General features: G+C 43.3%; 1 protein-coding gene across 1 annotated transcript in view; it reads right to left on the bottom strand.

Annotated features, from left to right (window-relative positions):
- WDR90 (WD repeat domain 90) overlaps positions 1-18,032 on the bottom strand; it is a 68,558-nt gene that overhangs the window by 14,500 nt on the left and 36,026 nt on the right. The window contains exons 25-35 of the mRNA XM_089657501.1: positions 17,107-17,240; positions 13,192-13,268; positions 12,983-13,111; positions 11,015-11,197; positions 5,347-5,423; positions 5,147-5,249; positions 3,619-3,740; positions 3,314-3,473; positions 2,401-2,591; positions 262-430; positions 66-177 (exon numbers count right to left, since the gene is read on the bottom strand). Coding sequence (XP_089513627.1) covers positions 66-177; positions 262-430; positions 2,401-2,591; positions 3,314-3,473; positions 3,619-3,740; positions 5,147-5,249; positions 5,347-5,423; positions 11,015-11,197; positions 12,983-13,111; positions 13,192-13,268; positions 17,107-17,240 — 1,457 coding nt within the window. The remainder of the gene's footprint in view (positions 1-65; positions 178-261; positions 431-2,400; positions 2,592-3,313; positions 3,474-3,618; positions 3,741-5,146; positions 5,250-5,346; positions 5,424-11,014; positions 11,198-12,982; positions 13,112-13,191; positions 13,269-17,106; positions 17,241-18,032) is intronic.

The raw sequence follows: 18,032 nt of genomic DNA, 5'->3' as shown, positions 1-18,032 counted from the left end.
AGGGCTCTCCATATTAGTTATGAGGGGCAGCAGAGTAGAGGAAAATAGGTATTTATCATTTCTACCTGGCTTCAGATCCCTTTTCTCTCAGCTCCTGAACCACGGCCACTGACCAGAGTCTGAGCCGGCGGGTGTTACTGCCGGTCACCAGCCTGTTTCCCCTGCACAGCACGACACCTAGTGGAAAAACAGAGCATTACACAGAGCAGCAGAAAAATACCTGATCAGTCAGCATAGGTGTGCAGAATGGCTGACACTCACCGATCTCTCCCTGGTCCGCTTCCCATGTCATGAAGCAGCGGTGACTCTGAGCATCCCACACACATACCTGCCCTGTGCTGCAGCCGGCATAGAGCAAGGAGGTCGGGTTATAGGCCAGGGAGGTCAACTCTGCCGTGCCAACCTCATCTGGCACTGGAGCTCTGTACACCTGAGGGAACACAGGGGGGGATAGTCAGAAAGGAGTGGACAGAAAGCTAGCGGTCACTTGTATACTGCAAATAAAAACTGCACCTAAAGGGTATGGAATGTTCGTACTTTTGTTTGCAATGATACAGTACAGACATCAGCGTTTTGGTGGATGGTGTTTAGAAAATTCTGCATGCTGACATTGCGGCTAATGGGGGCAAGTTCTAACACATGCAGCTGCACACACTTCACAGGGAGAAACCCACCCCCAGATAATGTATACTTAAAACTGGCATTTTCAATGGAAACTAGCGCTGACAGAGATAGGGGCACCATTGCTGATCTAGTTTTGGAGTTCCTCCAAAACTCTTGATCCACTCAGTCAGAGAAAGTACTGAAAGCTGAAGTTTAATCTGCCTATATTTTGTCAGAGCAACATCACTGGGTCTCTGTGCTTCTCTATGCAATGCAAACAAACAGCTGTACACAAGAGTCCTGAAACCTGGACGCTGTCGTAACAGGAGAGGACCCTGTACAACTGTGCAGGACTGCAGGGAAAGCTCGATTCAGCTTTAAGATAGAGTTTAGAAAAGAACGAGGACCTTTGTCAAAAAAGTGTCTTGAAAGAGACCCTAAAAAGGAGAGGTCAGCAATATTTGCCTTTAAACAAAGAGGACTGGACTGGCTCTTTATATTCACTCCATGTTAACCCTTAAAAGTTCAGCCTAAAGACCAGACACCACAAAATGTCCTCTTACCAATTACCTACCAAATGGAGAGCAGTTTAACTGCTTCCCCACCAGCCTATAGTAGAACTACCGCTACAGGGTGGCAGGGCTGCGCAAAATCACTTATATATATTGGCGGCTACAGATGTCGATCACCGGGTCCCAGCCGGAGATTCCCCGCTGGCACCCAGCGATTGCCGTCGAACAGTGACGGGAGAGACCTGTGTGTAAACAACTCCGATCTCTCCCCTGTCAGCACAGACATGCTGCTTTGTATTGCTCTGCACAGCAGAGCAATACAAAGCAGCATGTTTAAATAGTAAACCACAACAGCACAGTTAACCCTTTGATCGCCCCAGATATTAACCCCTTCCTGCCCAGTGTCATTAGTACAGTGTCAGTGCTTTGTATTAGCACTGATCACTGTATTAGGGTCATTGGGATGTCAGTTCCCCCACAGTGTCAGAAAGCCCACCGCAGTCCCGCTACAAGTCGCTGATTGCTGCCATTACTAATATATATATATTCCAGTATATTTCCCACTATTTGTAGACGCTATAACTTTCACGTAAACCAGTTAATTTACACGTATTGGGATTTTTATTTAATCAAAAGACATGTTGCAGAATACATTTTGGTCTAAATTTATGATAAAATTTGATTTTTTTAATTTTCTTACTGGACATGTTTAATAGCAAAATGTTATAATTATTTTTTTTCAAAATTGTCAGTCTTTTTGCTTATAGCTCAAAAAACAAAGCTGAGGTGATCAAATACCATCGAAAGAAAGCTCTACAGTTGCAAGAAAAAGTATGTGAACCCCTTGGGATTACATGGAGTTTTGCATGAATTGGGCATAAAATGCTAGTCATTTAGCTAGGGCCTCACATACTTTTTCCTCCCTGCACTGTGAATGTTTACATGTTATGTGCAATTAAACCATGGCAACATCTAATGTTTGTGTAGTATTATGTTCAGCAGACTGTGTTCTTCTATTGTTGTTACTTAGATGAGGTTCAGAGCACATTTTATGCCCAATTCATGCAAAACTCCACATAATCCCAAGGGGTTCACATACTTTTTCTTGCAACTGTATTTGTGGGGAAAAAAAAATGACAAATTTAATTTGGGTGCAGCTTTGCATGACCGCGCAATTGTCACTTAATGTAACGCAGCGCCGTATTGCAAAAAATGGCCTGGTGGGGAAGGGGGGGGGGGTATATAAGGATAGCCGGGGATGACCTGTAGTACTAAAATCACCCACCTTCATCTGAGTGGACAGTCCCTGCTCCTCTATTCGCCAGAAACTCACAGCTCCAGTGCCCACACAGGAGAAGCTGTTAGCATGTGCTGGATTAAAGATGACAGCATGCACAGGCTGGCATATCTGACTGCTGGCCAACAGCTCATAGGTCCTGGTGCTCCACAAAGCAAGCTTTCCATCTCTAAAATCACCTGATGGACAACAAAAATGATGGAATGGCTCAGTAATGCTATGTTCAGATGTTAGTAAAGAGTTAATACTGCAATAAAACAACCATTCTACCAAAAAGCAGGTAGATAGCAAGTAATTAAAGCGGAGCTCCTCCCAAAAGGGGAAGTTCCTAGGCCAGGGGTGGGCAACTGTAGCCCTTCAGCTGTTGGTGAACTACAAGTCCCATCATGCCTCTGCCTTTGGGAGTCATGCTTGTAACTGTCAATCTTGCAATGCCTCATGGGACTTGTAGTTCTACAACAACTGGAGGGCCATCAGTTGCCCACCCCTGACCTAGGCGATCGGAAGCAGAAGTTGTCCTCTCCCTCCTCCCTCCCCGTAGTCTTTTGGCTATGAATACAATGTGAGCAATCAAACATGTGCTGCCTGCCTAGCATAAGCTTTCTGCATTGTTCCTTACCCATCTCTACTCCAGCTCAGCATTCAGACTGTGTGCCTCGCTCTGCCAGAGCTCAATAGGAGGACGAAACGCGTAAACGGGAGAAGCTCAGAAAGGAGAACAAATTATTTTTAAATAAATGCGTGGAGGATATTGGAGTGTGGTGCATTATTTTTCTGGCATATATTGGCTGGCAAGGATAGACCTGTACATCTCCTAGAGGTGGAGAGATGCCATTGCACACCTGGAGCTATGCATTATGGGATTGTCTGCGATTTAACAATGTAAAGAAAGGATACTGACCAACAGTGATTAGCAATCTGTCATCTCGGGAGAAGTTCATAGCCTGGACCTCAGTGCTATGGCACTGCAGAATTTTAGTACATGCGCCATCCTGTGTGTTCCAGATTCTTATCTGGCACAGAGAAGAGCCATCTCCAGAGCCAGAGGAGGAGGCCAGAACCTAGAGATAGATGGAAAAAGGACTGCGTGTTACAGTGATTAGATGGCAAAACAAAAGGCGATAAAACATAGAAGTGAATGGGGGAAAACGACTCCACTGTAGTAGAACCAAATGAACATGGAGGAAGTCCTGACAATACACTCACCAGAGCATCATGAGTTAGGGCCAAAGTAGAGATCTCCTCTGGATGTCCCAACCAATGGCGCTGTGATCCTGAATGAAGATCCTCCACCACCACTATGCAACCGCACGTGTATGCGAAGAAGCCTGAAAGGACCAGAAGTCAAAAAGAAGGTTCCTACTGGGCACTTATACCCCCTTCCTGCCCAGGCCAATTTTCAGCTATCAGCGCTGTCGCACTTTGAAGAATTGACTGGTCATGCAACATTGCACCCTTATAAAATTTTTATTATTTTTATAATGTTTTTTCACACAAATAGAGCTTTCTTTGGTGGTATTTAATCACCACTGGGTGTTTTATTTTTTGCACTATAAACAACAACAAAAAAAAAAATCTAAAAAAAAAAAAAAGTTTGTTTCCATTATAACATTTTGCAAACAGGTAATTTGTCTGCTTCACTGATGTGCGTTGATGAGGCTGCACTGATAGGCAGCACTGATGAGGTGGCACAGATAGGCTACACTGAGGAGGTGGCACAGATAGGCAGCATTTATGGGCACAGATAGGCTACACTGATGAGGAGGCACTGATCGGTGCAACTGCTCGGCAGCACCGATGGATGGCACTGATGGGCAGCACTACTGCTCTGTGACAGCTGCTGGTTATCAGCAGTACTTTCCTCACCCTGTGACAGCGTGAGGAAAGTGCTACCGATAACCGTCAACTGCATTTACCCGGTGATCTGCTGTGTCATTGGACACAACTGATCACATGGTAAAAGGCTGCTGTGATTGGCCTTTTACTTCATCATGTGATCAGCTGTGTCCGTAGGACACAGCAATCATGGAGATTACCGGGTGCACGCCGCTAGGGGCGCGTTCTGGGAGGACGTCATATGATGCCCTCCCAGAACTGAACAACTGCGCTGTAACCGTCATTCGGCTATAGTGTGGTAAGGATATGCATAAACCCCAACTGAGCCTTCAGCTAAAATCAGGCAAATATTGTATATTTCAGGTATATCAAAACAAAAAAGTGGAAAATCCTGATCCCTCTCAACAGCTGCAGAGGACCCTTGCTCTCTCTGGGGGAGGCAGCGGTTTCTCTGTAGAGGTCTTATGCAACCTCTTCTTAATCAGACCTATATAGCTCTGCAATCAGCAGGGAGCATGGGCTTTGCATGGGGATTGCAAAGATATGACTCAGAAGAAGTGTTGGACCTCTAGAAGACAGACCACTGCTTCCGCACAGACTGCAAAAGTCAGGCAGGGCTGACAACACTGCTTAGGATCACTGATTGCTGCCATTACTAGTTAAAAAAAAAAAAAATTCCAGTATATATATGCTATAACTTTCATGTAAACCAATTAATTTACAGGTATTGTAGCTGTGCTACACTGTGCTGCCATCTAGTGGCCATCAATGTGATACCTGTATGTGACTTCTATCTCAGAGTTTTCGGTTCCAGAACACATCCGTCTTGTCTGATCCATTAGTGGTTAAAAGGATAGAACAATTTATTGACAAAACTAATGAAAACATTAAGATGTACCTGTATCAGGGTTCCAAGCCATGTTCCCTCTACCATTTCCATTATACCCAATGACAGCTTTGAGGGCCAACATCTCCTGGCCAGCTGGAGGATGACTCAATCCCTGCACAAAACACATGTATGCCACTTGAGATACTAAAGTTTTCTTTTTAAGAAGCCCTTGTTTAGACAGACTGAAACGTCACACTGTGGCTTTTTACCTTGGCCAGGCTTGAGGTCTTGTAGCGAGGGTTGAAATGTGAGTAGGTATCTGGACGTGGTAGGTTCTGCCGTACATCTGACAACAAAAAGAAAACTTGTTAACTGAAATGTCCTTCTGCAAATGTTTTCGATGTCTTGTTTGTTACAATAGCAATCTATTTTATTCCTTTGTGTGTGAATAAGGCCTCAAGTTTACCTGTGCAAAGCACACTTGTATGTCAGCCCATGCTGCTGCTTACACTTTACTTCCCTTCACCATCAGCCCCTCTAGTCTATTCACCCATGGCAGAGAAAGAGAAGATAGTAGTGGTGCACCGAAATGAAAATTCTGGTACCGAAAATTCAAAATGCACTTGGCTGAAAACTGAAATGCGCAGTTTTTAAAAACGAATATATATTTTTTGGGAAAAAATACTTAGATAAAAAAAAATAAAAATTATATATATATATATATATATATATATATATATATATATATATATATATATATATATACACATATATACACACACAGTCAGGTCCATAAATATTGGGACATCAACACAATTCTGACATTTTTGGCTCTATACACCACCACAATGGATTTGAAATGAAACAAACAAGATGTGCTTTAACTGAAGACTGTCAGCTTTAATTTGAGGGTATTTACATCCAAATCAGGTGAACGGTGTAGAAATTACAACAGTTTGCATATGTGCCTCCCACTTGTTAAGGGACCAAAAGTAATGGGACAATTGGCTTCTCAGTTGTTCCATGGCCAGGTGTGTGTTATTCCCTCATTATCCCAATTACAATGAGCAGATAAAAGGTCCAGAGTTCATTTCAAGTGTGCTATTTGCATTTGGAATCTGTTGCTGTCAACTCTCAAGATGAGATCCAAAGAGCTGTCACTATCAGTGAAGCCATCATTAGGCTGAAAAAACAAAACAAACCCATCAGAGAAATAGCAAAAACATTAGGCGTGGCCAAAACAACTGTTTGGAACATTCTTAAAAAGAAGGAACGCACCGGTGAGCTCAACAACACCAAAAGACCCGGAAGACCACGGAAGACAACTGTGGTGGATGAGCGAAGAATTCTTTCCCTGGTGAAGAAAACACCCTTCACAACAGTTGGACAGATCAAGAACACTCTCCAGGAGGTAGGTGTATGTATGTCAAAGTCACCAATCAAGAGAAGACTTCACCAGAGTGAATACAGAGGGTTCATCACAAGATGGAAACCATTGGTGAGCCTCAAAAACAGGAAGGCCAGATTAGAGTTTGCCAAACGACATCTAAAAAAGCCTTCACAGTTCTGGAACAACATCCTATGGACAGATGAGACCGAGATCAACTTGTACCAGAGTGATGGGAAGAGAAGAGTATGGAGAAGGAAAGGAACTGCTCATGATCCTAAGCATACCACCTCATCAGTGAAGCATGGTGGTGGTAGTGTCATGGCGTGGGCATGTATGGCTGCCAATGGAACTGCTTCTCTTGTATTTATTGATGATGTGACTGCTGACAAAAGCAGCCGGATGAATTCTGAAGTGTTTCGGGAATATTATCTGCTCATATTCAGCCAAATGCTTCAGAACTCATTGGACGCTTCACAGTGCAGATGGACAATGACCCAAAGCAGACTGCAAAAGCAACCAAAGAGTTTTTTTAGGGAAAGAAGTGGAATGTTATGCAATGGCCAAGTCAATCACCTGACCTGAATCCGATTGAGCATTTCACTTGCTGAAGACAAAACTGAAGGGAAAATGCCCCAAGAACAAGCAGGAACTGAAGACAGTTGCAGTAGAGGCCTGGCAGAGCATCACCAGGGATGAAACCCAGCGTCTGGTGATGTCTATGTGTTCCAGACTTCAGGCTGTAATTGACTGCAAAGGATTTGCAACCAAGTATTAAAAAGTGAAAGTTTGATTTATGATTATTATTCTGTCCCATTACTTCTGGGACCTTAACAAGTGGGAGGCACATATGCAAACTGTTGTAATTCCTATACCGTTCACCTGATTTGGATGTAAATACCCTCAAATTAAAGCTGACAGTCTGCAGTTAAAGTACATCTTGTTCGTTTCTTTTCAAATTCATTGTGGTGGTGTATAGAGCCAAAAATGTTAGAATTGTGTCGATGTCCCAATATTTATGGACCCGACTGTATATATATATATATATATATATATATATATATATATATATATATATATATATATATATACACATATACATATACACACACACACACACACATATATATCCCAATTGTTTTGTAAAATATGTAAGAGGATGTTATGGTGAGTAAATAGATACCCAACAAATCACGCTTTAAAATTGCGCACACTCTTGGAATGGCATGAAACTGCGGTACTTAAATATCTCCATGGGTGAGGCTTTAAAAATGTGTAAAGTTCCAGAAGAGGTCTGGTGTGAGAATTATTGCTCTTGCTCAGACGTTCATGGCAATACTTCACGTGTGTGGTTTGAATACTGTTTACATATGTGGGAGTGGCCTATGTTTACATTCACCACTACGTGCGAACACGGGGGGGGAGGGGGCACTTTAAACTTTTTTTTTTAAATGTATTTAATGTTTTTTTTTTCGTTTTTGCACTGTTCCTTTTAAAAAAATTGTAATCACTTTTATTCTTATCACAAGAAATGCATGCATCCCTTGTGATAGACATAATTAGTGACAGGTCCTCTTTACAGAGAGATATTGGGTCAATAAGACCCCACATCTCTCCTCTGCAATGTACAGCATTAGATCAAAAAAAGCATTGATCTAGTGCTTTAAAAATAAAAATGTCCGGAACCGGAAGTGACATTGCTCCGGTCCTCCAAGGGCATAGAGAAGTGTGGTGGCCATCTTTCCTTCACTCACCTCTAAGCCCAGCGCCGGGATCAATGGTTTCTCAGGTAAGACTGAACTACCGAGCGGCAGCCGGGCGGCGGCGGGGGGCAGGCGGCTTTGAAGGGCAGGGTTTTTTTTGTACCTGTATCGGTGCTTTTTTTCATTTCGGCCGAAAGGGGTGTTTTCGGCCGAAACATTTTGGCCACCGGAATTTTGGTGCATGCCTAGAAGATAGGAAGCCCTCTAAGTGGGGACCAGGAGCTTACACATGGCAGAATACTTCTCCACCTCCACATTCAATATAAAGGGAACTCAGCGGTCTGCTATGTTACTTTGCCTTCTGGCTGACCAGAGCAAAGTTTTAATAAAAGAGAGGAAAGCTGACTGAACCAGCATTATAAAAACAGGTACCTGTAACTTACCCTGCATGGGCAAAGCACAGGTTCACTTTATGTAAGGTGTTCTACTACAGCCACAGACCCTTGAAACTCCTCTTAGGGATCACTATTAGGGCTCATGTACACTGCAGCTGCTAAACTGACGTTCAGGAGCTGTTGAGCGTTTTTTTCAGCTGCCCCTGAACTCTCCTTTATGTTTTCCTATGTGTCCATGTACACATCGTCATTTACAGTCGTTTACAGGCAGTTGAGTTTACAGTCGTTTTTTTTTAACGCACCAAAATTGCATTCAGGAGTAGATTTTACCAGCGTTTTCAAACGCCAAATGCTTGTAAATGCGGTTAACCGCGTTTACAAGCATTTGCGTTTAGATGCAGTTTTTGACAGGTTCATATCCAGATGCTGTCCGGAGCCTTTTTTCATCATCGGAAATGCATGCAAAGTATTTTCTATGTATTCAAATGGGCCCGGTACACCAGCGCAGTCAGTTCCAGGTTTTGCATAAAGGAAACAATGGTAGAACGCGCCGCATTATGCTCATGATGGGATCCATAGTGAATACAACCAGAAAAGACAGGTCATCTCCACACATACTGCTCTCTCTGCTTCTGCTCTCTCTATTCCTCTCAAAATGTCTGAAATAGTTCATTTTTTACTGTTTTTCAGTGCATTCTGGGCATTTGGGAAGGTCTCCTGAGGTTATCTTTTAAAACGCTTCCAAACGCAAACGCGCATAAACTTGCATTTTTTAACCTACGTTTTCTAGCAATCAGTTTCCAGCGGTCAGAAGAGTTTTCCAAACGCCCCGTGTACATGAGCTGTAAAAAGTCCAGCACGTTTTCTCTTCTAAAATCCAAGCCTTAACCTCCTTAGCGGTATTCCCGAGTGTAGCTCGGGGTAAAATTTGAGTACCAAAAGCGGTAACCCCGAGCTACACTCGGGCTTACCATGCGGCGTTGCTCAGGGGGTCCCTGCAGCACTTACCTTGTCCTTCGCTCCCGCGATGTGTCCCCTGCAGCGTCCCCGGCCATCTCCTCCGGCCGATGCCGGCATCCGGCTTCCGTGTTCCAGTCCCTGTGATGTCGGGACGTACGGGCGCCGGAACCGGCGGGAAATTTGAAATTTTTTAAAAATGTCATTTTTGCTGTCATTGCTGTTTCAATGCATTTCACATAAATTTTGTCCCTACTGCTTTGTCCGGCGCCCTGCCTGCATTTTGACTGTTCTTTCTGCCTGGAAACTTAGAAAAGTCCATGGTGTCCAAAAAGCGTCCCTTTACGTCAAAAGCGGTTTAGAACAGCGATAGTAAATCAGAACCACTTGCAGAATTGAGTGATAATGATTCATGGGGGAAATTCATTATCAGACACTGAAAATGATTTTGCGACTTTGCTCAGCGATGTGCGAATTTGCCTCTGTATTTCAAATTTCAGTGTTTTTGGTTTGATTATATTATTGAATTAAATTTATTATTATTTTTTATGATTATTTATTAAATTATAATTTATGATTTTGTGTTTCAAGTTTTATCATACCCGGGATGTTTACTAGACTCTTGTTCGGACAGATTTCAGTGAGTTATTCCTAAAAATTACAGCCTACAATAAAAAACTACATATTTCCATGCAAAAAAATGTACCGCTTTCAGCACAAAAAATTGGAAAGAATCATACCGCCGAGGAGGTAAAAAAGGTCTTCGTGAACCACTGAAAATTATTTGGATTTTTAGTGTACTTATATAAAAGTGGACTTCACAAACATGTTTAAGCTCTAAGCTATAAACATTTAAATTACATTCTAACCCCCAGGCTGGGTGCTGTTGCATCAAACAGTAATAAAGTTATATCTGGCTTATGTTCTTTAGCTCTACAGTTCAGTCAAAGAGAGACTGGAGAACCTTATTAAAGGATAACTTCACCTTTGGTAACATGTTACACCCATATTTAGGTTGGAACATGTTTCCAAAAATCAGCTGCCAGCATCCCCCGATCTCCTAATCTCCTTCTCTCCACACCCGCAATTCAACAGCAGCGTGGCCATGCAGGCTCCACCCACACGGCCACGTCATTCATTCAGTTTCCTGTGAATGAATGACCTACAGCTACCATTGCAATAGACAGCTTGTCGTTCTCAATGAACTGCGAGGGCACTGGTGAGCGTTCCCATAGTTCATCGGTTCTTCCTAGACTTCAGCAACTGTCTGCTCATATGGGAAAACAGCTGACAGAGTCTGTAGGCGGTTGGCACTGCACCCGCAATCTGACGATTGTGGGTGCAGGGCTTTGCAGGCTGCTAAGGAAAAATAAATAAAATGCTTTTTTTTTTTTTAAACCTGCAAAAAAAAAAAATTTTAAAATGTGCATTTATTTTGTCAAAAGGTGAACTTGGCTTTAAAACCCCAAGAAGGGAAATGTGCAGTCTACTTAACCTTCTGCAATGCCCCCGGCAGTCCTGGGGAGCTTGGTGCAGCTAGGCTGGCTCTCTATGATGATCAGTGAAGATTGTCCATCACTTCCCTTTGGATCCTGGATCTCAACCTCTTCTACTTTTGATTCTTCATGCAGTACTTTGCCAAGCTCCACATCTCCATCTTCTGATTCTGAAAGGAGGCCTAAAAAAAAAAAAAAAAAAAAAAAAAAAAAAAAAAAAAAAAAAAAAGAAGAAGAAAAAAAAAAAAAAGACATATAGTGATGAATCTGCAAAAGGGTGGTTCAAGCCTTTTCGCTCACGGAGAATAAAGCGAGCCTGACATTTTTAAAAATCAATTTATTCAGGGAAGGCTGGACTGTCATTAGATGGGGCCCATAGTGTCCATGTAAGGATATTTTTCCTACACACATCTGTTAATTTTCTTGCGTTGTTCCTCCTACCCAACAAGTTTTCTCCACTCCACCCCTGCACTACATGACTGTTTTGCAGAAGTAGAGAGAATAACCAGTTGCTTAAAAGAAATGCATATTGATTTGTATATATTTTACATTTGTCTACTATAGTCAGGACTAAAAAAAAAAAAAATAAAACCCTTTTGTAAACATATTTTAAGTTTTTATTCATTTTATCACTTAATATTCTGTTCATGTATTCGGTCTCCTTAAAAAAACCAAAACAAAACCAAAAAGGCTTATGGGGGCAAGCAGTAAGTTACACACATTTGTAAGCAATGGTTCATTCCATGTTCAGATGGCGCCTTCCAAGATCAGACAGACAAAGCTAGCCTTAATTTATTACTACAGGCAAAACATTTTTTTTTTAGTTTTGAATATAGTGGAGATGGATTTCAACAGTCTGTGCCTCCGTTAGGGAGATTCACCCTCTCTATTTGCCCTCTATTATCATCAAAAGTGAACGTAAAGAAAGCCTCAAATTTTGGGTTGTCTCCAGAAAAGGGGAAATTTTCCAATGGGGACACTAGTTCTGGTGACCTGGGGGTACCCAAGGAATTCCCCTAAAGCGGAACTAAACTGTATCCAAGAACCACAAACCAAGGCGCTATTTATTCATTTTTAATATACAAAGCAAACACTTCCATGTCTCCATGTCTTTATTTTGCTGAGAAATCACTTAGAAAAACACCCTCTAGCATCTCTGGCTGTGGTAATCTTGAGTAAGGGCAGATGATTCTTGTAGCAATTATTTCTCAGAATCCATCTGCCCTTAACTCAGGCAATCATGTAGAAGGGTGTGCTTAGCTGTGAACCCCCCTCCTGAAGACGCCTGGGATGTATGACATCATTTGTCTAGACATGGAAACAAGGAAGTAACTGAAGAAATGTAAAAAAAAAAAAAAAAAAAAAAATGTAATTTAAAACAAGTAAATAGGAAACACTTTCCTATTTACTAATGCTGGCAGCATAAGGATTCAAAAATGTAGTCAATGTTAATTGAGGGAGTGAAGTTCCACTTTAATTTGCAAGGATTATCTCTTACTTGCTGTTGTGACAATGGGACAGTAAGTGAAGGTAAATCTCACCAATGGGAGACAGACTGCAAAAAATAATCTGATAGGGGTTAGAACCCTTCCATACTCCATCCAAAAATTACAAAAAAAAAAAAAGTTTTTCTTTATAGTTCTACTTTAAGAACCCAAAATTAATATGGTTTTAAGGTTTGCAGTAGAGAGAAGGTGACTTTCATAGAAGGCCTCAGAAACCATAGAAAGCAGACTAAACAAAAGGCATGCAGCGTAGATGTTATACAGTGAAGACCAGATGCTGGACCCTGAACCAAGATTTGGCCACCTATTTCTACTGAACAAAGTAGGCCGGCCTGAAAATAATCCATTTCTGGCAAGTAATATTTCACAACTTTTTTCAAACTTGCCAATTAGTAAGATAACATGAGAACATTTTTAACAAAGTGACAGGTCCTCTTTGAGAGAAATTATAGATCAGCTGACCTGCAGTCTCCACTCGTTGCACCGGGCTGATGTCCAGACGAGGAGGCGAGGAAATACAGGGCCGAGGTGCACTACCACGTGGCATCCCGCTGGAAATGTAAGTGGAGTCTCTTCTCTGCTCTGTCAAATCTGGAATTCCACAAAGAGGTTTATTTCCGATCAGCAAAAGCATCACTAACCACACATGTCCTAATCTACAGTCCACTAACCGGAGCTGGAATGGAGAGTGCTGGGTAGATCACAAGCTGGGGCTGACCAACGGATGGAAGGCAGACATGGAGCAGAGCTGAGGACAAGACGACATATTTGTGGCATTATCCATACGGTTATGTAAAAGGAGTCTAATAGATATCCACAATAAGAGCAAAACCAAGAAACACAAAAAGATACAGTAAAGAGGTCAAATAATTCTGACATTTCAGTTTGAGGAACGTAGACTTATAGAGGCCTGATTAGCAAGAGGGTCACCTGAGATCACAAGGGTATAGGGCAACCTTTCTCAACCAGGGTGCCTTGAGGTTTCTTCAGGGGTGCCTTGGCAAAATGTCTAAAAATTGCCCAAAACTTGTATACAAACCAGCGGGTGGAACAAGCCCGCCTTTTAGTTACACCTAGCCACAGGTTTTCATTGTGCACCATTAGGACCGTCTAGCGACCGGCATCCTGACAACCAATGATATCATCAGTTGACAAGGAGGATGTCAGCTGCCTGCACAGCATCCTAGTTTGACCCTCCCCTGCCCCTCTCTATCAGTGCTGGGGTCACATTAGCTCCGTGATGGAGAAAAACCGAGGTGGAAGAGAAACATGGGAATACTAGTCAGTACCAGTGTGCAAAAGTGTATTTGCTTTGGAAGAATAAACCACCTCTAATGTTGGGTGTCCTACATGTATGGTTGTTGCTGCGTTATATAAAACTATTAGAATAGTTTTTCACATTTTAGAATGGGGCGCCTCAAGACTGTCCATCATTTTAAAGGGCGCCTCGGGACTGTCCATCATTTTAAAGGGTGCCTCGAGATTGTCCAGAACTTTAAAGGGTGCCTCGGGACTGTCCATCATTTTAAAGGGTGCCTCGGGACTGTCCATCATTTTAAAGGGCGCCTCGGGACTGTCCATCATTTTAAAGGGCGCCCCGGGACTGTCCATAATTTAAAAGGGCACCTCGAGACTGTCCATCATTTTAAAAGGGTGCCTCGAGACTGTCCATCATTTTAAAGGGCGCCTCGGGACTGTCCATAATTTTAAAGGGCGCCTCGGGACTGTCCATAATTTTAAAGGGTGCCTCGGGACTGTCCATAATTTTAAAGGGCGCCTCGGGACTGTCCATAATTTTAAAAAGGGCGCCTCGGGACTGTCCATAATTTTAAAAAGGGCGCCTCGGGACTGTCCATAATTTTAAAGGGCGCCCCGGGACTGTCCATAATTTTAAAGGGTGCCCTGGGACTGTCCATAATTTTAAAGGGCGCCCCGGGACTGTCCATAATTTTAAAGGGCGCCCCGGGACTGTCCATAATTTAAAAGGGTGCCCTGGGACTGTCCATAATTTAAAAGGGCGCCTCGGGACTGTCCATAATTTAAAGGGTGCCTCGAGACTATCCATCATTTTAAAAGGGTGCCTCGAGACTGTCCATCATTTTAAAAGGGTGCCTCGAGACTGTCCATAATTTTAAAGGGTGCCTCGAGACTGTCCATCATTTTAAAGGGTGCCTCGGGACTGTCCATCATTTTAAAGGGCGCCTCGGGACTGTCCATCATTTTAAAGGGTGCCTCGGGACTGTCCATCATTTTAAAGGGCGCCTCGGGACTGTCCATCATTTTAAAGGGCGCCTCGGGACTGTCCATCATTTTAAAGGGCGCCTCGGGACTGTCCATCATTTTAAAGGGCGCCTCGGGACTGTCCATAATTTTAAAGGGCGCCCCGGGACTGTCCATAATTTAAAAGGGCACCTCGAGACTGTCCATCATTTTAAAAGGGTGCCTCGAGACTGTCCATCATTTTAAAGGGCGCCTCGGGACTGTCCATCATTTTAAAGGGCGCCTCGGGACTGTCCATAATTTTAAAGGGTGCCTCGGGACTGTCCATAATTTTAAAGGGCGCCTCGGGACTGTCCATAATTTTAAAGGGTGCCTCGGGACTGTCCATAATTTTAAAAAGGGCGCCTCGGGACTGTCCATAATTTTAAAAAGGGCGCCTCGGGACTGTCCATAATTTTAAAAAGGGCGCCTCGGGACTGTCCATAATTTTAAAAAGGGCGCCTCGGGACTGTCCATAATTTTAAAAGGGTGCCCTGGGACTGTCCATAATTTTAAAGGGCGCCCCGGGACTGTCCATAATTTTAAAGGGCGCCCCGGGACTGTCCATAATTTAAAAGGGTGCCCTGGGACTGTCCATAATTTTAAAGGGCGCCTCGGGACCGTCCATAATTTAAAGGGTGCCTCGGGACCGTCCATAATTTTAAAGGGCGCCTCGGGACCGTCCATAATTTTAAAGGGCGCCTCGGGACTGTCCATAATTTTAAAGGGCGCCTCGGGACTGTCCATAATTTTAAAGGGCGCCTCGGGACTGTGCACAATTTTAAAGGGCGCCTCAGGACTGTCCATCATTTTAAAGGGTGTCTTGACTGAAAAAAAAAACAAAAACTGAGAAACACTGGTATAGGGCTACAGCAGTGTTTCTCAACTCCAGTCCTCATGGACTCCCAACAGGTCATGTTTTCAGGATTTCCCTCAGATGAAACAGCTGTGGTAATTACTAAGGCAGTGAAACTGATCAAATCACCTGTGCAAAATAATGGAAATCCTGAAAACATGACCTGTTGGGGGTCCATGAGGACTGGAATTGAGAAACACTGGGCTACAGGAAGAAGTTATACAGTAAAAAAAAAGTCTTAGTGTGTGTCAGCTATTCCCTCCTTTATATAACCTATGATTGATAGATCAGCCAAATATGGTCCAGTGGCATCAAGGCAAAAAGGAGTACAAAGTCTCACAGTTGCTCTTTATATAGCAGCCACAGCCTGAGTAGAAACACCTTCCCCTGACAGAATGATGTAGAGAAGGACCCTGGCTCTGTGGTAGCAGTGGTCTCCTCATAGAGGTCCAACACCCCCCCCCCCCTGCTGAATCAGACCTTTGCTTCCTACTGATTGGAGAGCTCTACTTCTAGTTCAAACTATATCAGACCTCTGCAGAGTAACTACTGCTTCCACACAGAGAGCAAGTATTCTCCTCTGCAACATGATGGCATGGACAGGCTTTATTACTTCGGGCTCATGTACACTGCAGCTGATAAACTGACATTCAGGAGCTTTTCTGCGCTTTTTTTCAGCAGCCCCTGAACTCTCCCTAATCTTTCCCTATGTGTCCGTGTACACATCGTTGTTTACAGGCAGTTGAGTTCACAGTCGTTTTTTTGAATGCACCAAACTTGCGTTCAGGAGTAGATTTTATCAGCGTTTCAAATGCCAAATGCTTGTAAATGCGGTTAACCTTGTTTATAAGCGTTTGCGTTTAGAAGTGTTTTTTAACTGTTCCATGTCCAGATGCTGTCCGGAGCCTTTTTTCATCATCAGAAATGCATGCAAAGCGTTTTCCATGTATTCAAATGGACCCGGAACACGAGCGCAGTCAGTTACAGGTTTCGCGTGAAGGAAAAAATGGCAGAACGTGCAGCATTATGCTCATGATGGGATCCATAGGGAATACAACCAGAAAAGACAGGTCATCTCAACACATACTGCTCTCTCTGCTTCTGCTCTCTCTATTCCTCTCAAAATGTCTGAAATAGTTAATTTATTATTTTTCAGTCCATTCTGGGCATTTGGGAAGGTCTCCTGAGGTTATCTTTTAAAAACGCTTCTAAAACGCAAACGCACATAAACACGGTATGCAAATGCGGCTAAACTGCCATTTTTTAACCTACATTTTCCAGCAGTCAGTTTCCATCGTTCAGAAGAGTTTTCCAAACACCCCGTATACATGAACCCTTAGGCTGAAGCTGCTTTGTAAAGACAACAAACTGTGCACACCTTTTGCTTTGATGCACCGGGAATGTATTTAGTGGATTTACACTAATTGATCAGATGGGGATTAAAACAATGAAAAGATTAATTAAAACATACCAAATATCTGGGGCGTCAGGATCTGGAGCCGCCTCAAAATCCCAGATAAATATGGCATCTCCTGCAGAGATGACAGTTTGTTGGTCAGGAGAGAAGTCCACTTGTTGTACCGGCTCGGAGTGGCCAATGAACACCTGAAGGTAAATTGCATACAAAAAAGAAATGTAGTGATACAATGCCTAAAAGACAAAAGAAGTGATATTTAAATGTCCAACTGAGGTCTCACATCTTTTACCGTGTCATAATCCTGTACGAGATGCTTACAAATGCCTTTAAATAGCTCTTTATCTCAGTGATAATGCTGTTTCCTGCCCTCACACTGCAGTGCTCTGTGCTAGCGGAGTTAGGTAACAGCCACACCCCTTTAGCCTGAGTGTTCTCACATACACTATAATGCAAAAACGTATTGGCCGCCTGCCTTTAGACGCACATGAACTTTACTGGCAATCCAGTCTTAGTCCGTAGGGTTCAATATTGAGTTGGCCCCGCCCTTTGCAGCTATAAGAGCTTCAACTCTTCTGGGAAGGCCGTCTACAAGGTTTAGGAGGGTGTCTATGGGAAGGTTGGACCATTCTTCCAGAAGCACATTTGTCAGGTCAGGCACTGATGTCGGGGGAGGAGGCCTGGCTCGCAGTCTCCGCTCTAATTCATTCCAAAGGTGTTCTATGGGGTTGAGGTCAGGACTCTGTGCAGGCCAGTCAAGTTCCTCCGCCCCAAACTCGCTCATCCATGTCTTTATGGGCCTTGCTTTGTGCACTGGTGGGCAGTCATGTTGGAACAGGAAGGGGCCATCCCCAAACTCTTCCCACAAAGTTGGGAGCATGTCTTGGTATGCTGATGCCTTAAGAGTTCCCTTCACTGGAACTAGGGGGCCAAGCTCAACCCCTGAAAAACAACCCCACACCATAATCCCCCCTCCTCCAAAC

The sequence above is a fragment of the Staurois parvus genome, unplaced genomic scaffold (assembly GCF_062004578.1).
Source record: "Staurois parvus isolate SC_StPar_1 unplaced genomic scaffold, SC_StPar_1.0 ptg001005l, whole genome shotgun sequence".
Classification (NCBI taxonomy): domain Eukaryota; kingdom Metazoa; phylum Chordata; class Amphibia; order Anura; family Ranidae; genus Staurois; species Staurois parvus.
The sequence above is the reverse complement of the archived record's forward strand: the minus strand, read 5'-3'. Positions and strand labels throughout refer to the sequence as shown.